The following is a 23,488-nucleotide window of genomic DNA, read 5'->3' on the forward strand; positions in this document are numbered from 1 at the left end:
TCCCCTCCGACGTAGTGTAAAAATTTTCGACTTCAAATCTAGCTGACATTTCTCAGTTAGCTGTTTGATGGAAACAAATTCTATTTGAATTTTAAATTTGGTGGAATTGATGAAAAAAGCATATAAAATAAAATTAATTGTGCAGTATGTGATTATAAATCAGGAAATTGAGGAATTTCAAAGAAAAAAAGCTATTTAAACCACTCAAAACACATTTTTTTTATTGCATCTGACACCTAGCTTTGTAGTGCAAATTCGCATTCCAAAAGCTAGTTGAAACTCTACTACGTAGCACCTAGGTTTGTGAATGCGCCCAATCTCTTTCTAAAAGATAGTTCTGTTATACATAAAAATACCTGCAGCGATGGTGTTGAGCTAATAGGCCCAAAAACGTTTGTGAAATTCTGCAATCTATAACAGTTTGTGTTTGTAAAACAAAAGTACTTCGGTATTGCAGTAAGGTGATCGTAGTTTTCGTTTTTTTTTGCTTCTAATTTCAATTCGCATGGTCATCACACAATTCATAAGCCGACGATTTGTGAATAAATAATTTTTTTCAGATTGTAGGGTACTTTTTTAAAATAAAAATTTCTATCATGTTTAATTCGTTAAAAAAATAACAGACAGTTTTTAAATAAGCGCAATTTAATTGTGTTTATGAATAATAAAATCTAAAGTGCAATCATGTAATATTTGTTTTCAACTAGCACTAACAACGGAGGCTCGAACCTGAAGCATCTACAAAAAAAAATAAAAAATATTGATTAATTCCTAAAGTTTTATTATTTTGTTTATAAGATTACCTTATTGGTTTTATCAAAAACAGCATTTACACGATCCTGATCTAGTTGATGATTGACAAATTTATCAAACAAATATCCATGCTTCATCGACTCAACGAGAATTCTATCTTCTCCGACGTACAAAACAATCTCTGAAGATGAAATCTGTAAGCAAAGTTATTAGATAAATTTTAATGATCTTTATCAATTGTCTTACACATTTGGGCATATATAATTCAGCTTGTATCTCATCTACATTCTGCCCCTTAACTTTGGCTCTCAACTTAAACTCTGGCACTGTTGAAGCAGCTAGAGAAATTTCCTCTTTGATCTTCATCGAATTGACTTTTAACTCTTCAGTTTTCTTCTTCATCTGGTTAAGCTCATTCTCACTGATTTCCTGAACCAATTGCCTACCGTGAGAACCGGACTTCGAATTTAACTTTGCCAACAAATCCTTATCATTTGAAGATGGATTTTTGTACGTTTCCAAGACAGTTTTCACATCATTATTTCGAATACGATGTGCTACCAATGTCCCAATGAATTTACGATTGCTCAAAATTATACATTTATCAACTTTGATTTGAACATTGTATTTATCACTTAAAGCTTCTGCGATCAAAGCCAAAAAGAAATCTTTAAAAAGTATTGACTTTTCAAGTTTGGAGAAAAATTTCGGATTTACAGCAATGTCACACGCATCACATGGATTGTTGGATTTATCTTTTGTGATACGTGGTTCACTTATGCTCATGGGAATACGAAATGAACTTGGCTCATCAGATTGTAAGATTTCGGTTAGTTCTTCTTCTGTGATATCATCTGGTGCTGGAATTTCTTCAGTATGGCAGACGTTTATAAAGTATTTTTCATTGGTGTTGAGTTTGAATGACTTTATACAGAAACCTGCAAATTTTTTAAAAATGAAATTGTAAAATCAATTTGTATTTTAGTTAAAGTTATGTAAATGAAATCAACGAACTGATAGATTTAATAAGGGATTGTCCAATGATTACGAAAAGGTATGAACAAATATCACGACACCCCCAAGATCTCGATGTAGGCCCACTGCACAAGTTCCAGCATCGTCAAATTTCAACAGATTCAAATTGTTCTACCTGTCGATTCTCAACCGATTTTCATAAAAAGTTGAATTTGGAAATTATTATTGGTATTAAATATAAATAAAAATATCATGTTTTAGTGCAATAATATGTCCAAAATATGTATGGCAAAACTGAAAAAACAAAACTCGAAAAGAAATAGTTTTTTTTTAGATATTCTTGACCTTATGAAGTTGATGTTATTTCTATTTATAAACCATAATTTTAAACATCATTAATATCGTCTAAATACGTATATTCTAAAAAGGTAAGAACATTGAACAATCTGTTGAAAATTGACGACGCTGGAATTTTGCAATGACCGAAGGTCGAGCAAATATTTTTTGCCCAAAGGAGAATGGTAATTTTGGCCCTGAGACTAATAAAATTGAGTCATATGTCGTTGAAAAGGTATTTTTGCGATCAATTGTTTATATGGCAACAAGCTCTAATTCGTTGTGGGAAAAAAAGTTATAGACATAAATGTGAAACAGGGTAAGAATAGGCAATAGTCGGAGTAACGGCCGGCCGTCGTGTTACTAAGCTAAAGTTAGGATTTCAAATTGGTGTCGAATCAAATATATGTTAGTAGAGAAAGAGAAAAAATAGGGTAAATGCTTTTAAAATGGGAATTTTTATATGGCAACCCTATTTTAAAAGAAAAAATGGCATATTACTAATACTATCATATTTTTGTAGTATGATCAAATAAGAGCATTTTTGAAATGGCAAACAAAAAAATTAATTAAATAATATAAGGAATATAGGCCTACAAATATGGCAACCCTATTCAAATTAAAAAAAAAAACAACACAAACAAATTTTTTCTGAATACGGGCAAGTACTCGGCAAACCTACGTTAAGGCTAAGAAAAACTAAATATATTATTTTTATAGCCAAATTATGTTATCTTTTAGCCTTTTACTCTATCAAATACCATACATTTTTGTGTTTTTTTTTAGCATTTGCGTACGTTAGGCCAGTACTTGCCCGTATTTTTGAGGTGGCTCCCAATATTTTTAAGGTAGAAGAATGTCATCAAAAGTTTGTACTCTTGCTCAAAGAACAAAAACTTAACCGATTTTCATGAAAATTTCTATATGAAAACGTGTATTTAGCCGTAATATTAAATTTTCAACTCAACAATTTCGGATTTTGAAAAAAAAAATTAAAATAGGTCGATTTTTTGAAAATTTTGTTTTTACCTACCAATCTTTTATTATTTGAAAAAAAGTTTGTGAACATTTTGGAAATAGGAGAGTTTATTTAATTTAATCCAAATTAACAACTAAAGTTTTCCTGAAAAACATGAGAAACCAAAATAAAAAAAAACTATTAAAGATAAAACCGTATCACTCCAGTTCTTATTTCGATGTACCTACCTATCCAGTTTATACAAATAAATGAAGTAGTTTTAATTTGTTAAAAGCTTCCCCCAAAAAATGTCACAATTTTTCAACGTCATGAAATTTTACACAAAAAATAAATTTATTTTTCAAAAACTAAAATGCACATTATTGAAGCCAAAAGACAAATGCGTGACACAAGAAGACATTCCGATAACGTATCTCTTCCCTATGAAGAGAAAAACCAAGAATACAGCAAAAAAATTTGATTTTTTTTTGGCACAACCCACTGTGGTTTCGCCCATATGACAAAAATAAAAAAAATAAAGTTCGTTTTTTCTGTCCCAAGTGACTTATTCTAATAAATAATAGTTCAATATTTACTGCTGCATACATTTTTTCTTACAAGTCACGTGATATCTATTTTGTTTTAGCTTTCAAAGTAAACTGATTATTCAATTTTCGTTGAAAACAGGTGTTAATAAATTTGATAAAATTCAAGTATTTTTATTTTTTATAAAAGTGAAGTTATCAATATTTTTTTGAAATGGAATTACAAAAGGAAGGTGTGTAGATTATTTTATTAATTTTTTTGTCATATTTGAACGCTTAATTTTATATTTATGTGGGTAGAGTCATGTACCATTTACGCGTTTTTGCTATTTTTGTCAATCTTCAAGTAAACTTTAAAAATAGTTCTTAACCTAACTTAAGCAAAAATAGTTGTTTGTTATAAAGAATGATATGTCAGCTTTAAGAAAATCATAATCTTAGCACCCACAATCGACCACAAGTTGCGCAATTGAGGTTTAAGTGTTGTATGTTTTGAGCCTTTTTGAGCCGTTTTGATTTTTTGTTTTTATATTAATTTTCCTTAGGTACGATCTATTTTTGCCTGTAGTGTGTAAAAAACGTCTAAGACATTTGGGCAGTAAAAAGTGGCGAGATAGTTGAGAAAAAATTACAAAATTTCAATTCCGTCATAGAAAATATAAGTTCTCCAGAAAAAAGGTTAAATTTTGACTTTTTGAAATTTCGTATTTTTAATAATTGATTGTATTTTTTTAACATGAGAATTACTTTTTCGAGTTTGATTTTGAAATAAAAATAGAATATACTATTAAAAAAAATTAATAAAAAAAAAAAAACACTGACACGCCCACGTGTCAGTGGGCGGAAATTTGGTGTGGTGAATTCTTTTGAGACTTTATATCATGCTTGAAAGTTTCATCCCTATTGAACAAGTAGTTCAGAAGTTATTGAATTATGACGCCATCTCCATACAACCCAAACCACTGTGCAACCCTAAGAACTTCCTTTACTAACATCTAATTGAAAACTGAAGGAAATGGACAGATAGATTTGGAAAAGACGAATATTTTTCCTCTTTTACGAAATTCTTAATTCTAAGAGGAAGTGTTTGTTTTGTATGTAACTTCTTACCCCTACTTAAAAAAATATTCATCTTCAGCATTATAAAACACTTGTCACACATGCAGATTGCATGAATCTAATTTTTAGCTTGATCAAACGCCTTCTCCTCCCCTAATTCACATTATTTGCAGATTGTCCACATGCACTGTGGCGTATACGCGCTCTTTTGTATTTGCTTTTTAACCCGCATTATGCCATGGTTTAAAAAAAGTATTAAAATAGCACGTATACGCCACAGTGCATGTAGACAACGCGCAAACGTGTAATGCGAAGAACTGGCAGCCACTGGGGATCGAACTTACAAATGTTGGGTTACAATGCGAGTATTATTGTTTAAATTGTTTAAAAAAAATTTAATTTTTCTTCTGTGAAAGTTTCACATGAAAAATACAATTGCAATACAGTACAAATTTCAATTTACAAAGTAATTTATGTAGGTAAATAAGAGTATCTTTAATTAAAGGAAAATGTTTAAATTCCCATCAACAAAGGTGTCCCTCGTACTGTGGTGTAATCCACAAGACTGTGGACTGTTTTTGCTGGTGGATTTTCTTCATTGAACGCCAAGACGAAATTATCTTCGTTAGATTCAACGCTAACTGCTGTTATACCTGTTGCTGTACCTATCTAAAAAGTAAGTATTAATTAACTTTTTCGCTAAAATAAAATTTCTTAATTCACCTTTTTCTGACGTAGAGGTGAAAAAGGTTGTAAAGCATAAGGTCGTGCGTCGCTGCTTTAGTGTGATGCAAATAAATTTGCACCACCAGCAATTTTTGACCCATTGCCACCAAGCCTTTTTGTCTCTACTATTCCGAGACCATATCTCAAAACGTCTTCCTTCTCTTTCAGGAGAAGGTCAGATTTCTTGTCAATTATGAACAAGAGGTCCTTTCCTTCCCCCCCGAAACTCTTCTTGGATTGCAAAAACATCCATTCTTTTATGGGAAACTCTATATTCTGTCTCGCCAACAGTTTAATTATGGATGAGTTATCGTGCGTGACAGGAGGAGGAATTAATATTTCAATCTTTTGGCAATGTGTTAAGGCTGTGAGAGGAAGAACCTCGAGAGAAGCGCCCTCCCACAGTTCGCCAATATTAGCGATTGTATTTGTGAGAAACTCCCGGGATTTCTGGTTACCACAGTAAATCACTTTTATTCCTTTCAGCCATATATTTCCATTAAAGATGTAGACATCAGAACTTGCCATCATGGTTTTGAGTATTTCGTTCTCGACAAGTAACCAATTTGTTGGTGTGATTTTCCAATGCCCTTCGTTTCGATTTATTATGGTCACTTTCAGATCAATTGGGGTGGCTTTAACTTTTTTAACACCTTCAGTGTTGGTTGACTCCTCCGTTATTGGTCTTTTCTCATTTCTTATCAAGTTCGATGTAGTGTTGATTTGATGTTCCATGCTGGAAGTTGCCAGATTTGTATTTGAGTTGGTAGGGTTCTTACCGGCCTGTTCATGGTTTATGTTGTTTATGGCAGCACTTACTTCAACGTTGTCTGGCTTTTTAGCATTCAAGTGTTGAGAGGTAACAGTGGGAACGGTAGTAGTCATTGCAAGCTGGCGTTCATGTTGTCTCATCAATTTCCTATGTTTTTTCAAAAGAGCTTTTTCTCTTGCACTGAGAGTATTTGGGTCCTTTTTCTCTGCCTTAATCACATATCTTTTAGACGATCTGTAGTAACGTGCTGCTTTATAAACTTCTTGGGTTGTAGGAGGCCCTGGTGTAGTCTCGTCGTTGCTTGAGTCTCCCTCGTCCTCAGTTTGACTTCCTACAGAATAAGGTAGTTTTAAGGATATTTTAATACTTACACTACTAACATGTGTTATTAAAAAAAAAAAAAACAGTAATACATTAAATTTTAATGTACGTTCATTTGTTCATCTGTGCCATCATATCTTCTAAACTACTTATTGTAACTTTTAAGATGAGGTATCGTTGGAAAGGTCTTGCTTGTCCGCTTGTTAAAGGCTATATGTGACCGTCAAGAGGCGGATGCGAAGCGGCCACTGCATCGCTTGAATTATTACTAAATCTTTTTTTTTTTAACATCTCATTCTTTTATGAATTTCTAGGTATCGTAAATATTGCTTGTGGATGAAGAAAAACTTTTCATTTGAATGGTTCGAAAAGTATTATTCATAGGATATAAGAAAATATTAATGCAAATCGTCGGTGAAACCAGAAAAGTGTGTAACTCCATTTTAGCAAATTTTATAGGAGAGCGAAAAAACAAAATCGTTTGAAGGCATTTGTATGAGTTTTCATTTTCTAATTTGCTAATAAAATAAAAACTATGAACTTTAAGGGGATTCTCAGTTTAAGGAACGGTAGATAATAGGTTTGTCTAACAGATGGCATTCAAATCTAATTTTCAGAAAAATTGGAGTTACACACTTTTCTGGTTTCACCGACGAAATATAAAATATCCCGAATCAATGTTAAACTCAAATTGCTTTGAAAGTCAAAAAAATAAAAAAAAAAAAACATGAAAAAGTGAAGTTTTTGTTTAAAAAATACTTTGTAAGCGGCCAAAACATAACAATCTAGGTTGGAATAGTGTTAAATATATAGCTATATACAGGAATAGCTTTTCTCTTAACTAAAAGCTGCTTAAAAAAACTTAATTATTCAAAATTATCAGTATTTTAATAGTCCCGACCTAAAACGGTTGCCACCACTGAATTCAGCATACTCGAATTAACTAGAATCGATGTGTCTCCGTTCTGTTGCAAAATCGAACTATCACTATGATATTAGCGGTCATATATGACCGTTCAATTTAAAATACAAATGAAGACTGAATCATACAATCATATTCAATATTAATTCTTACTTAAAGATATCCATATGAAATATAAACAGCCATTCGTTGGAAGAAAATGATTCCCATGATCAGATGGATCTTTTAATTCTAACGGATGTTTATACTTCGCGGATGTTTATATGAACTTAATAATGTGAGTAATATGATATATATTTAACTAGATATTTGTGATCATTATAAGCGTGCAACTTTTTTAACAAACACGTTAAACCATTTTTTAATCATATCAAAAATCAGTTTCAAACGAAAAAATATTACAAGGGACTTAAATGCGTAGACAATTATTAAAGTTTATCGTTTTTTCGATCAATTACACTGGTCTAAAAAATTTAATTTTTTTTTTGGTGCCGAGACTATGATATATTTTTCTATAAGTTTTTGATGTGCTGAACTCGAATCTGAAGTCAGAAATATCCTATCAGCTCCCGTTTTTGAAATGGCCCTAAATATATCGCAATTAAATGATCGTTACGCTTTTACTATTACATAGTTCAAACCATAGTGAAATATTTGAAAAAAAAGCTGTGCCGTCGGAAAAATTAAAATGCAGGTTTGAAAAGCAATTGATTTTGCGGCATGTTTGTTTTTTTTTTGAGCATTCTTAATTTAACCCTTTGCTTCCTAGTGGTTTCACCATGAAACCACCTATTATATTTTTACTTGCGATATAGGAGGTACTTATCAAGTTATGCACTCGTACAAAAAAAAGTTGAGATAACATTTTTCCATGACATTACGATGGTAGGCAATGCCAAAAAAGTAAGTCCCGGATGTCCGTCTGTCTGTCTGTCAGTCTGTCTGCCTGTATAAGGAGCTACAGCCTAAATGGATGCACCGATTAATGTCAAACTTGGTATGTAGCGTTATTTGGCGACTATCCAGAGGGGTTTTCGGAATTAATTTTTTTGGAAATCATTATTAACGGTACCTGCCATAGAACCGTTTTTTTTTCAAATCCGATTATCTCCGAAACTGCTTATTCGATTTCAACGAAACTTTTTGTAAAGAAGCATTTATATAATTTAAATATAAATCAAAAATAAAATTTCCAAAAAAATAATTTTTGGATTTAAAAAAAAATTTGAAAATTGTTTTTTGAAAAATCAAATTTTCGAAAACGGGACATTGAATTTTTTTGAAATTTTGTTTTTAGATGTTGATTAGTGATTTCTACAAAATGGCATACCAATTTTATTTTAAAACTTTTTTTCCAACAATTTTTTCATAAAAAATTAGTTTTTTAAAAAACGGCTCTAACGATTTTGAAATTTTTTTTTCTAAAAATACATGTTAATATATCAATCAAAACTGCATACTTGTTTTGGAGGGCAATTTAATTTCAACGAATTTTATTTTTTTTCCAAATTTCTATGTAAAAAGTCTTAAAAATTTAAGCAATTTGAACTCAGTCGTGCATTTTATTTATTTTTCATTGAAATAACCAAAATTTGAAAATTATTGCATGAGCTATTGCATTATGAGTAGTACGACCAACAAAAAATTTAATATCTGTATAAAAGTTAATATTTAGTTGAAAAAATGCAGAATTTGTGAGGGTTTTCTCAATTTTTCAAGTAGCCTTAAGCTTAGAGCTATAAAATTAAATAACGGTAACACAGAAAGAGAATGATTATAATGGTTCTTCAATCTATGGAATATGTAAACATGTTTTTCATCAGAAAATTTGCTTTTCCAATCTAAATACTAGTTTAATAAGACTTTTTGGTAAAACACATTGGTTTGTACGCGCATTTTTATCTTTTAGTTTTTTTTTTAAAGTTACTCCGGGAACAAAGGGTTAAAAATAATACATGACGGTCAGTATCTCGAGAACAACCTGTCGCATACTATTAACACAAATTTAAATAACAGATAATTTAAACTAGATTCCATAGTCTGTGACAGAGAAAGTGTGAGTTTCATGGTGTTCAATTAAATAGGTTTTGCAAACATATCTGTCAAATATTTATAATCTTCATTTAATCACAGGGTTATTTCAGAGAATTTAGTGAGTAAATCTAGGGATCGGAATTGACTGACACGAAAAACGGCACTTATTCACGTTTCAAACACATTAAATGATAATGCTTTCATTTTGTATGAGCCAAAAGACCTCAAACTTGACGATCATAAAGACTGTCGATTTCGCTATGAGTACGCATGTTTGTAAAAACCCCATTTTGGTTATGTCTTCACTTTTTAAAGTCCAACTCGTTAAAGTAACGAACAAAAAAGATAGAGGCCGAAAAGTCTTAGAATTCAGGTTCTGCATACTGCCTAACATTTTAAGAATCAACTAGCTTCTTTATTCCTTCTATCGGAGCACCCACTTGTGGCTTTTATCTTTATATGAATATGTAAATTTGGAAGCACTTTTCTAAGGATTGAATTGGTTGGAGAAGTTTGTTGGTTTCAGAATAGATAGAAGCACCGCCTTAATGTACTGATCACATCTTAAGGCAAAGGAATAAAATAAAATAATGAAAATGTGTCTCATACTTATTCCAACTAAAAATAATATTTCAAAACAATTTTTTGTACAACTTTTTTTTTATTATCTACAAAAGAAAATAAATTAATATACTTATTATTTCGAATTCATGCTGAAATATTAGCTGTGTTTTATTTTCCTCGTGATCCGGATCAAATCATTGTTTTTTTTAGCTTTACAACAAAAGCAGGATTTTGTTTTGTTATTATTTCGCAAATAAATACAATGATCTGATCCAAATCACGAGGAAAATAAAATACAGCTTTTATTCAAATGATTTTAAAATTTCATCTCAACTCTTAATAGCTTCGTTAAACATTAAAGCCATTTTCGTTATTCAGTCATTTGGTTTAATAATCTTTGATCCATTACTTCCATCACTAACATTAGTTTTGATTCTTTTTCGTTCGCCAGAATGCCGATGATCACTGACTTTTAATTGTTGTGCACAATTCTTTGCTCTGCCTTGGAAAAATTGCGAAAAAAAGTATTTTGCGGGTGTTGCACCTGTTGTTTTGCAGATGATAGATTGAAAGAAATTAAGAAATATGTCATGTTCCACCAGATTGAATTGTGCCCAGCCAAGTTGTTTGGCTCCAAAAAGTTTTGTCAAATATTGCTCTGGATAGTTCTAAACAACAATTGCCTAGATCGTCTTTGTGTCTTTCGGTTCCAATGATGCCAAAACAAAACTTTATAAAATTTTGTTTGTAAACTTCGTCATGTAAGGAGTTTTCGAATTTGTTGAGATCTTCTTCGGATTTGATTTTTTCAAAACGGAAGCAATTAAAATCATTTAAAAGAGATGGATTGCAATGAAAACAATGTGGGCATTTACTGCTTGGTGGTTCACTTTTTCCTGCTAAAAGATGTTTCATTCCTTCCTGAAGCTGAATAACTCGATTTGATAATTTAGACAGTTCATTTAGTATAGAGGATTGATCAAGAGTGCTCGCTGTTGTTAACTCAATGTTCGTATCTGCGATTCGATTATGTCCTTGAAAATTGTTTCTTTCAGAAGTTGGCCTTTGGGATTGGAAACTACTTGAGCCAGACGCCCCATCGGGCAAATTGTTCCCAGTAATATTTTGGGAACTATCTGTTTCTTCTTTGATGATCTGAAAATAATATTACAAACTATAATTTATCAAAAGTCCTACAGCCTTGCCGATTTTAAAGAGGAAGACTGTACGTCAAATCCGGTAGCTCTGATTTTTGATTGCCAAAAAGTTAAAAAAAAAGCAAAAGAGGTTTTTGGAATGCGAGAACACTTATCGACGCTGGGAATGAAGGACCCCGCAACGCTAGATTCTTCCAATTAGATGGAGAGTTAATGCAGAATTAGGGTTTAGTGAAGTGTTTCGAAAGCCCTCTGGACGATAAACAACGATAAACTAAAGGATCCCGAAACCCGTCAACAACTGAGGGATTACTATTCTCACGAATTGAGGACTATCAGCAAATCAGGACCCGACTTTATCGAAAACCTAAACAAGTGCGACAGTAGAAACGTCTGACAAGTGTTAAGAGCTCAGATGATGGGATGAGCACCAACTCAGTAGGTGGAAGGAGTAATTTAGTACGGTTTTAAAACGCGTTTTCGACTTAACAGCTAATGACATCGAATGAATTACTGCAAACACTCATGGGGACAATCTGAGTCATCGAACTCTTTTTTGAAGAGTGAGAAAATAAAATGTGATAGTCAAGTTTTCAAAGAAGGGAGATCTAACGAGGTGCAAAAACTAGAGAAGGATTTGGCTGAACTTGCCAAAATAATACAGAAGCTAGCACTGGAAGTTCTCGTATTGATCACATCAAAAACCTGAAGATCAAAATTAAGCAGTGCCTTGGCTTGTAGTTTATCGATTTCGAGAAGGCTTTTGGACAGCGTCAACATAATAAAAATGTTAGCTAACTTTGTGGAGAAGGGGTGTTTCAAATGAGCTCATAAAAGACAGGGCTCCACGTGCACACTGTCATCAGTCATCACTTTTGATTTTATGGTGATAAGCGGTGTACAGCGCAAAGCCTTTAAAGAAAACGGTGGGATTCGATGGACTCTGACATGTTGGTCTAAGAGCTGGCCGCAGATTTCTTGCGCGAGAGGTAACCGATTTATGTATATTAATAGAGTAAAAAGCTCTATTTATAGCGATAACTAACATGTAAGTCTGCCGGCTTGTATCGGCGCCGATTCTCTCTCGCGCCAGCTCTCGGTCTATGTAATCTGAACACTTAGATTATTCGGGCATCGTATGGTTATTCTCACAGGATAATGGATTTTCATTAAATGAAAAGAAGGCAAGAGGGAAAGTAAAATTGTGGGACTGAAAAGCAATATATTTTTAAATTTTTTATAGGCATAAGGAATAAATTATTCTTTAATTTTGATAGAAATTCAACGTTGAGATCATGTCGGGAAAAGGAGCTGGCAGGCAGGGAGTATTTTGCTGTAATGGACATTTGTGCGAAGGTGCTCAAATTAGAAGTTGTTTTTTTTTTTACATTTTTTGCAATATTGTCAATGTTGTGTTCAAGACCCGAGGTTAAACTTAGCATATTCATTCTGCTATGACAAAAATTAAAACTTTAGGATTTGACCCACGATCTGATGTAAAATTTTAGGTACTGGAGTTTAAAAAAATCATGATTTCTTTTTCATTATGATCTTTTAACAAAAAAAAAAAAAAACAAAAAATGTCAAATTGTCGTCTGTCGTACAAAAAAAAAACTAACCGAACTATAACTTAAAAAATAGACATTTTATAATTAAGAATAGGAAGCCTTACTTCATTTCTGAAATATTCATTGCTTTGTTGATTTTCGTTTTCAGTTGTTGGCATTGACGAATCGATTGATGTGGAGCTCGAGAAATATGTTGCTGAAATTGTTTGCATATCCGATGAACCTGCTTTTAGTCTGTTAGGTGGGACTGGGTAGGTTTTTGAATTATATTCGGACTCAGAAGTTGCACTGTCTAAAAATATCAAACGATCTGCTTCAGCACTCGCCTCTTCCCAAGTTTCAAAATATCTTTTAATAACTTATTCTTTTCCAACAAACCATTCGTTTGAGTCATTTACATCAGGTATACATGAGTAATCGGTTCTTTTGGCTTGAACGTTTTTTCGCGGCCAGTAAATAATTTCACTGTGGGTGTTTGGGTCAAAGATAGCCCAAGCAGCTGGAATAGCTTCGATCACGCTATTATGTTTTACAATTATAAACATTTTGTCTGTAAGCAAATATAAAAAAATACCAAAATAGAATTTCTCTAGAGAGTATGTATGAGTAGGTTAGGTTTAAGTGCGCAAACATGCGAATCTGACACACTTGGACTATAATTTCTAATGAATAGGAACACATTTTTAAGTCTTAGTTACTGGCATTGCCATTAAAGTAATCTAAGAAATGGAGTTCTTTTGTTGGAGAGAAAAGAGTGAGTACAAAAAGACGTTTTTTTTCCTTCTTCGTCCATACGACTTCTACAGAAATCGTAGAACAACGCAGAAAGTTAAGACAGTGTTAGAAAATCTATGGTGAAGTTTATATGCAGTCGATTTAAATTCAACAAAACACCAGAAGAAAGGAAGATAGGCTTATTGGCCACAAGTCTTTTGGTTCAGTGTGGTTGGCCTTGAAACCAGGAAAATTAATGTCTAGTAAAGCAGATTAAGTGGTTCCATATAAGCTTAACCTCCATTTGAGCCTTTTGGAGAGTTTCGCATGGTTAGATTTGTATTTAAGATTTTTCTTAGTCTAGATGCCTGTTGATTTTAATTGATTTTAAGTTACAAAGGTCATTTCATTATCAACGCTAAATACATATAGGTACTCGTATAGCCCAATCCCTCTTAGAGCCAATTTTTTAGTAGCCAGATAAACCCAGTTAAGGCTTATTTATACGAATAAACGATTTTTTACATTGACATTATTCATATGATAGTCTAACTGACGAGACGATTGAAAAACGAGGACTAAACCAAATTTACTTTAAGTAGATTTTGTTGACCTTCCCCTCAATTTTTATATGAAAACCATTTGTCTGAATTTGTCTTTCTATTTTAATCTACAAACTAATGTTTTTAAACAAAATATATATTTTTTAACAAAATAAATATTTTAACAAAAAACATAACTAATACTAATCCCTTTCACTCATTTTTTTTTTTTCAAAACTCCATTTTACTGAAGTTCTGAATTCTGTCGTAATTTATAATATCAAAAATTAAAATTGCAATTAGAATTTGAAACACTCACCTGAGTATTTTCTTTTTCACTTTTCAATAATGCACTTATAATTTTTGTATAACTTTATTCACTCCGAATTTTATTAACACGATACACAAATAACAATTTATTTGTGCAATTTAAAGACGGATACATTCTCTATCAAAAAACTGTTAAAAAAAAGCGCAGGCACGACAAGCGAGAGAATTCGGGTTCTGTTCAGGGTTCCGGTTAAAATAAAAAGTTCCAAATTTAAAATAATTTCACAAAACGAAAAAGCAATAATAATATGTACCTAGTTTAAAAAGAAACAAAAACAAATAAATATAAAAATTATTGATATTAAATCATAAATAAATAAAAATAAAAAAAAAAACAACAAATAAAACCTTTTTTTTTTTAAAGAAAATCATTCCCCTTAAAGAGTTAAGAAAGACTAAAGAAGACATTTTAAGGGCAATTTTTACCTATTAAAGAGAGAATAAAGAACTATATATACATAGATACCTTCCCGTAAGAATGTATTAAGCGACATTTTTTTCGAAAATGACTTTTTGATGTTAAGTGCCACGTTTTGGTACCATTTTGGTTGTTCTATCATGTAAACAAATGAAACTAGAGTGAAATAAATTGGTGCAGCCCATACATTTCCTCACAGAATAATTTTGTTTTTTGCGTTTCCTGAACAATTTTAGAAATGTCGCTTAATACATTCTTACGGGAAGGTATTGATATGTATGTATTTAAGAATCATTTTTTTTCAATTTTCGAAAAGCTTTAAAGTTATACTATTTTTTGAGAGGCAATGAGCAAAATATTATAAGGAGGGTTTTTTTTGTTTTTAAGCTGTAGTTCAAATTTTTCCTTTTTCTCATAATTTTTCTTAACTGGTGGTCTCAGTTTACTCGTATAAAAAAAGTAAAAAAAAAAGAATACAAATGCTATATACTGGATTGTCACTGTAGTAAAAACCACCCAGATAAACGATTTATGATTACCTATCTATAAGTTGAAAAGTCAATGGTTATATATTTAAAATAGATATTGTATCTTTTCTAATCATCTTAAGCAATTGACTTTTTTAAGAATAATATAACGAACATAATCAAATTAATTCAAGGTATTGGCAAGTATGTATACAAAATAGTAAATACTAGCAATATGAAATTAATAAGTATAAACTAGGTTTGATATGCACAAAATGTGGATCAAAAACATTCATACTTTACAATTTTTCAAGTAAAAGCATTTCTATTTTTTATGCATATGACCCATTATATGCGTTTTTTATCATCAAAAATAGACATTAGAGTATACACTACATTATACTTTGTATTGTTGACAAAATTTTCGATTTATGTACCATTTTATTTACATAAATGTTGTTAGCAAATCTAATAATCTCAGGTAGATTTTTTTGTGTTAACATGTAGACAACAGATTTTTTTAATTTGAAAATCACATTTTAACCATCAGCTCGCAATCACAACACTAAGAAATTAGTTTATATTTTGGTTCTGTTAATAATATGTTCATATCTGATGTTAAATTTATATTGATTTTTTTTTGTTGGGAATCATTATCAGCAACATTCAATCAAAATGATCAACAATCAAAGATTACTACTTTTCGATAGTAAAAGTTAGAATAGATGTCATTTAGAGGTAATGCCAAGGTATTGAGTGAAGCTAAACTAAATCAAGACTTTAGTAGATTTACGGTAAGCAATCGGCGCGGATGAAGTACTTATTAAAGTTTGGTACTTCATGAAATTTTTGAAAAATAAAATTGAAAATACCACTATTTTTTTTGTTTAAAATAAAAAGTAAGTAAAAGTGTAACAAAAGTTTTGAGGAATACATTTTAAGCCTTGTGCAACTGTGGAATGATATTTTGAAAAAGTGTTATGGTAAATTAGAAGGCGATTTGAAAAGTGTGTATTAAAATAAAAACCAAGCTTGATAAATCCATGCTATGAGTGTGATTTTTAAACATTTTTTTGGTTTTCTGAGTTTTGGAATTACATATTTTATTTTTCAATTACTTATGTTGATCCTATGGTATAATACCAATTGGGTTAACTTGCTTTATTTGGCGGTGTCAAGAAGCGTTAGTTTAAATGTAGGATTTTTTTAAATTTTCACTGAACTCGATTTCTTAATGAAACTAATGCGAACGCTCAATGTATGTATAGTATATGTATGTAAGAGTATACGTATATCGAAACCATATGGATGAGCTTACCGTAGCGTAGGTGCTTGATTGTTGTACGAATTAAATCGTTTTTAGAAATATTTAATTTCATATTAACTTAAAAATTTTAGCACTAAAAGCCCGAGAAAAAAGAAATCATAAACTTGTTTTGTACTTATTTTAATTTCATGTGGATGATATACAAAGTATTCATTAAGCGCATCGGTGATACAGTTCAAAATGAAATTTATAATAAATTTTACTCGGAAAGATAAATAAATAAATTATCAATATCTTTTCAATCAGATATTTGGATAAGAAAAATATGCAAGAAAATGTGTTGCATGCATCTACTGCTTTAGGGCAGTGAGGGTTACTCAATGATTCAGTTTAGGAAGCAAAATATTGTTTATGGGAACATTATTTGAATTTAAATAGAAATGATATGTAGGAAATAGCAAGTGTTGAATTGTTTAGATAACTAACTTGGAATACTATATTAACCTCAAAGAAGTAATGAATAGGTGATTCAAATGTTGTTTTAAATAGTACCATACTAAACTGGTACGAATAGTGGTTATTTTTTAAACAGAATTATTTTACCATTTTAATTTGAATGCCATTTGACATTGTTGTTTTAAATATGGTCATATACGCCTAAAATGTGCGTAATATAAAAAAGTATCTACATACATAGAGCTCACATTGATAAAATGAATGATAATTTAATTTTTCTGGTTAGGGATTTGATACTTTTAGTATTCAGTTACCGGAAATTAACATCGGCTAGTGTATTTTTCTTAAGAAATATTCAAACGAAAATTAATAGTTTTGTTTTTTAAATGGTTTTAAAATAATTAAAATTTGAGTATTTATCAATGAAGTCCACCGTACAGCTTTGTCGAAAAAAAAAAAAAAAATAGAGCCCATATCGTTTAAGTTAGTTTTTATGAACTTTCGAAGGTCTCGTCCGTTTCTTTTTCTTTGGAAAGGCTCCATGACATGCCACAATATGCAATCATTTTCTAAATTGTTTCAGTATTTATGCATTTACAATACTTGTAGTATTGCAGGGTCAAGTTTTTGATGTATTCAACAGAAAATATGTTTGGACGTGCATTCAGCATATTGATTTATGGTCCTTTCTAATACTTTATTGGTTCCGAATCGCTTCCCAATTATTTTTTTTTATGTTCTTGTTCGGGGACAGGCGGGTGGGAAACATTTTCTCATAGCCAAAGAACATCTGTGAACTGGTAGAAAATGATTATTTCCTCCTTCAAACTAGGCCTCTTCTCATGAATTTTGGTGTCCAGCTGATCAAGAAGATTGTAGTAATACAGTCCTGTAATTGTTCAACCATTCACAAAATTACTGAACAGCATACCAAACATATCAGGCCATAACCTTTCCAACAGAAACTATGGACTTTGCAATTTTGGCAGCGGAACTATGTGCTACCTTATTGGTGGGATCATGTCTTTTTCGTGATTACAAATCTCCGAAAAAATTAATCGATTCCCTTTTCAAACGGTATAAAAGTTGCTCTGAAATTATTTTGCGATCTTACGAAAGCAACTATTGAGTTTTTGTTTACATGTATATTGAACTAATAGACTAATCATGTAATCATGCTGCACGTTTACTTTTACTTTAATAATAATTTGTTGCACGTGTGCTGCGAAACCTAGTGTTTCAAGGCCATTTTGTGTGTTTATGAATTTAATTATTTGCCGGTAAGCTCGCTCATCAGCGCTATGCTTTTTTATCTAGAGTAAACAAAGTGTGAAAAAGATAACATCATAGTCAATTTCCGTATCAAATGTTTGAATCAAAATAAATTTACTGTTATCTTTAAGTAGAGACACGCTGACCTGATTATATTTTATTCATATACATTAATTCTATTTACCATAATATTGTTTTATTGATAAGGTAGCATTCATATCAAAGTTATTTTTAAGGAATCAGTGTCTTTGATCAGTCTTTGATTTATTTGAATTTAAGATAAAAAAAAAACTAATTTAAGATAGCAGATTGTAACTGGTTTTTTTGATAGCTTTGGGTTTTTATGTAAGGAAGAACCTGTAAATAGGTAATCGAATTGTCTTATGCTTAAACCGTTATCAATAGCGGTATTTTATTATTTTCATCGTGATCCAGATCAGATCATTTTATTTATTTGCTTTACAACAAAACATTACGTTTTTGAGATATTCCCGCTAAAATATTGAAAATGCCATTTTTTATCAGTTTTCGAGGTTATTTTTTAGCGTTTATTTGTTTAAATTAAATTTGTAGCAGTTTATAAAAGAACTTAGTTTTGTCTTTCTAAATCCGTTTACATCTTTTTAATATCTCTTTTCTTCTTTGAGAAATCTTATGTTGAAATCAACGTGTTTAGTATATCAGCATAAAAAAAACCTTTAGAAAAGCATATTTTGGTTTCTGTAACAAAAACTTTGTTAACCAGTGTTACTTGAACATAAGAAAAATTGTGTGTTCAGACGAGTTCATACGATTGCAACAAGTCGGCCAATTTTTTGATAGAAAATTGGTAAAAGATTGGCTGCCAACTTTTTTCCGTCACTTTCGGATGATAAAACTCGATGTTTACGTGGTTGATTGAAAATTTGTTGGGAAAAATCGTGTATGATTATGCTTAAACCATCATGAACAGGGCAAGGATTCTTATGTGAATACGTATTTTTTTCCGCATTAATAGAAGCATTCGATTAAGACAGTTTTCCGAATCAAGGATTTCCCTTAAAAATGACATTTATTTGTTAGTGCATATTTCGCTTTAAATGCATATAAACGCATATTTCGGTTTTTAGTGCATATTTTAATAATAACACATATTTTTGAAAAAGGGAAGATTTTTTTTAGTTTCCCTCAATTTTCAATTTGATTCAAGGGTGTAGGTACGCAATAGTGTGGTCCACGTTATAAGGCAAAAAAATAAACCATATAATTCATTAGTTCCCCACCCATTATTTTGCTAGAGACATTTGGCTTAAACATGATAAGCACGCATGTTCCCGACAACCATGTAAATGATTTTCATGTTTCTTTGGTTTTGAGTCACTAGCTCGTATTTCATTGATTAATTCTGTTTTGTTAGCTTTAAGCAAAAAATACTTACAGACGAATTTAAATGAACAAAAATTATTATCTGGGAAAATATCACTTAACTATAATTGGTTTTTTATGAAAAACTTTACCACATCATACCTTAATTCACTTGATAAATCAAAACAAGAGTTAAATACTAGGCATGAGGACCCAGCTATAACAGCATCTGAGCAAAAACTTTGAGCCTGTTGAGCGCCCACTTACACTTCACCTAAAAAGCTGAAATTTCACGTGTGTAATACAAAACACATATGCAACCAATTTTTGAGTGTTTCATGTTGTTTAGTTTCATGTGAATGAAACTCTGCCTTTTTGAAGATATTTTCAGGGGTGCCACGGTAGCGGAGTTTCAGTGAAGATGATATGATCTGAAACCGATCATCCACCATCTTGGGGGAATCCAAACATGGCCGCGGATTTCCATGGTTGGGAGGGAATAGGCCACACTGCACCAACATCCGCAGTGCCCTTGAGATGATGATAGTCCGTCTGCTGTCACATCTTCCAAAAACGGTTTTTTTTCGATTTTTGTTCTCGGCCTGACCTATGTTTTTGTTCGCAGGTGAGGTTAAGTTTCGGGGGCAAGATCCCCCCCATCCGGCGAGCTTATGCCGTGCATCGCAAGCAGGCCACGTCCTCCGGAACTTAACATTCCTTCCCTTCCTTTCCAAACACTTCCTTTTCTAATTTCCTACCTCATCCTATTTCCTACCTTACCGACCTACCTAAACCTCCTCCGCTCCTCTTGCCTCGCAACAAAATGGAAATGTAAAAACCAAAAAATTGGACCACCCTAGTACGCAACTTAATGATTTTAATTTCAACATTCATGAAAGAACGCATTTTGCAGCACTCAACAAAATTCCAACCGTCACAGTTTCTAGTTTTACTGCAGTGAAAACCCTACTGTGCAAATAATTTTGAAGTTTTCAAAAAGAAAACAAAAAATGTAATACCATGCTGAAAAATCGTTTTGTCAAAACCTGACGATGAAGAGGTTTTGGTAAATTTTTTGGGTAGAGAGACACTTGCGTTCAAAAAGCTCCAAATGTGAACCTTTTTCATGTTATGTCAGTCCAAAAAGGCAGAATTGTATCCTTTAAAATTTCAGGAAATATTTAATGGTGTATTAATACAGTAAAATAAGGAGAAAAAAGGGGTAAATCTCGGAATGAATGTTAGTAGAAATTTCTAGAAGAAAGTCTAGACAAATCTCATGTCCGCTTGTCGCGATTTCAAGGTCAAATCGCGAAATGGAGATTTTCAAAATTAGCAAAAATAGGCTATGGAAAAAGTTATACCTGTTTTTCATCTGTCAACTCATATTATTATAACAGTTGCAAACTTACTGCCGAAAAACCCTTAAAAGTTATGGTAGATGAACCAAATTTTGCATGAAGATTTTAGAATCCATCATTATTAAAAATCAAAACAATCCCTTACAAAAAATATATATACCTACGAAATAATGGTATTTTTTGATGGAGGGGCAAATTTTAGGATATGCACTAAAGAAGATTCTTGTTCATCTTAGGAATAAGTGCAAATAGGCTAATTTTTTCATTTTAATCTTTGTTTGGATATTCTTTAACTACCATCAAAAATCTAAAAAAATCTCATGTCCGCAAGTCCTAATTTTCTTGGTTTAAAAATAAGGTGCAGATTTTAAAAAATTAATAAGAAAAGTTTAAATTTTTATATGTATACCTCTAATATCTTTAGACCTTTTTTGTGGAGCAGTCAATTTCCAACAAAAATAGGTCTTGCGCGTTTGATGATTATAATTTTTCAGTTTGTTACAAAATTAAGACCAAAAAACGAATTTTTAAAGATTTTCTCGATTTTTTTACCTCAAATATCTATTCAACGGTTAGATAAACGAAAAAAGTGTATAAGGCCTTTTTTGTAGAGCGTTCAATTTCCTACAAGAATCTGAAAAGAAATTTGCTAAAAAGTCAATTAATAAAAAAAATATTTTTTTTTAGTAGAAGCTTGATGTAAAAATGGAAAATTGCAAAGCGGAGGACCTTCCCATATATTTGGTGTGTATATTCTAGAGGTGTCTAGCAATCGATTTTTCGGAGTACCAAATCAAAAAAAAGAATTTCGATTTTTTTTGACCCACCCTAATGTACATATATAATTTAAATTTAATTTAAATGTTTTGTGTGTTTTATTCCAGAAGATTTTATATTTTATATTTTCTATTTATACTGTTATTTTAAATTTTGGCGGAATTCAGTTCATTTTTTTGGTTTTACATGTGGTTTTTAAATGCATATTTTCATTTTTTCAAGCGCATATTTTCAGATTTAAGGTGCATACTTTATGCACATATTTTGGGTTTTTAAGTGCATAAAAATACTTGCCTTGGTTATGTATATCAACTTATTTTTTAATGGACAACCTCCTCCAGAAATTATACAAGAGCAACCTTAAATAAATCTCTATCCCAATTAAATAATAAAATTCCTACCAACTCGATTGGATTAGAAGAGATAACAAAAAGTGTATTGTCATTGTGATCAATATCGGAAAGCAAAAAGCTAACTCACTAAAGAGATTTAATTTGATACAAATAAGATAATAAAATTATGATAAAGTTACTTAACAACCTAACCAATTTAATTGGTAACTATTTCACATCAAAAGAAGGTACACCACCAACCCGGTCATCGCCTTTGTTTATACAAGAATTAACCATCATTTGTAATTGATTGCGTGAATAATTCGTTTCATTGCATTACGTTACGTTATTATTCAATATAAACAAAAAAAAAAAAAAATATTTTACCTGGCTTTGGAGTAACAATTTTGAAATCTCGTGGAGGTGGTGTTACTGTTGTGCTGTTGGGTGCATTTCCACCAGATCCAAACATTTGATCCAATTCTTCTTCCACTTCATTCTAGAAAATTCAATAAATAATTTAATTTTTGTTTTGTTGCTAAATCGAAGTATAATTGTAAATTACTTTAATAAATTTTAAGTTCTTTTCGAGTAAACTATCATCACTATCGAGGAAATTTGGTTTTGCCATTTTTTATTAATAATAATAAATTATTTTTTCTTTGTTGAAAAATTTGCCGATGTTCTTTCTTTGCGCACAAAAAATCAAATTTAATACAAAAATTAAAAACGATACAAATGAGAATGTCAAAAGAAAATAGAAATAATAACAATGATTGTAGTAGAATTTTATTCTACTACGATGTAGTAGAAGTGGTATAGAACAATTAATGTACTAGATTGAATGACAGGGTGTATAGAAAAAAAAAATGAACAAACATTTTTTAATTTTTTGTAATTTTAAATTGGAGCTGAGCTAATTTTCGTTTTTATCTCTAGATTTGTATTAGCCCAGGGAAATTAGTAATTTAAATCGCATTTTTCGCGGGACAAAATTTTTTTCATGGAATGTGTTCGGGTGGTTGTCCTTATCATAAAAGTCAATTTGTTGGGAAAATTGGAGGTTGGGAACAGCCGCCATCTTGGAAAAGAGATTGGTAGCGTTTTTATTGAATAGCTCCATTGTTATTCATTTTAACAGAAAATGACAAAGGTAGGACTTATTAACAATAAAATTATCTAAACAATGATATACAAAACAATTCCGTGAGTTGATTAAATAAAATTTTATAGTTGGTCAAAGTGCGGGTTTGTATCGCAAGGTTGGGACAAAATGACATTTTTTCATATATCTGACGAACTTTTGATTTGTTTGGATAATTCTTCAAGAATGAATTATAGTACTTATAATTACCTATAAAATGAGCCCACAATCGTTATTGTCACCATCGTATTGTAGAAGTAATCTAACTCCGAAACTCTCCATGTACTAGTCAAAAGTGAGAAAAAAGCTAGTTTTTTGCTAGTAGGCCGAGAAAATTTTGGGAGTAGAGGTATAACCAAAATATAAGTACGCAG

The 23,488-nt window shown here is 31.3% G+C and overlaps 1 protein-coding gene across 5 annotated transcripts; it reads right to left on the minus strand.

The window, feature by feature from the left end:
* Positions 1-569: 569 nt before the first annotated feature.
* LOC129921299 (PIH1 domain-containing protein 1) lies at positions 570-22,713 on the minus strand. Of its 5 annotated transcripts, XM_056003063.1 has the most exons (5): positions 22,536-22,686; positions 22,358-22,469; positions 1,000-1,691; positions 804-947; positions 570-738 (listed from the first exon to the last, which is right to left on the minus strand). In XM_056003063.1, exons 1-5 carry the CDS (start codon positions 22,599-22,601, stop codon positions 700-702), a joined length of 1,053 nt encoding a protein of 350 aa, XP_055859038.1. In that variant the 5' UTR covers positions 22,602-22,686; the 3' UTR covers positions 570-699. The 5 variants fall into 5 exon arrangements, 2 of the variants coding, with proteins under 2 accessions (XP_055859038.1, XP_055859039.1); XM_056003064.1 differs by lacking the exons at positions 22,358-22,469; positions 22,536-22,686 and adding an exon at positions 7,347-7,479; XR_008773495.1 differs by lacking the exons at positions 570-738; positions 804-947; positions 1,000-1,691 and adding exons at positions 5,007-5,295; positions 5,350-6,455 and having other exon boundaries at positions 22,536-22,713.
* Positions 22,714-23,488: the final 775 nt, after the last annotated feature.

This window comes from Episyrphus balteatus, chromosome 1 (genome assembly GCF_945859705.1).
Source record: "Episyrphus balteatus chromosome 1, idEpiBalt1.1, whole genome shotgun sequence".
NCBI classification, from domain to species: Eukaryota; Metazoa; Arthropoda; class Insecta; order Diptera; family Syrphidae; genus Episyrphus; species Episyrphus balteatus.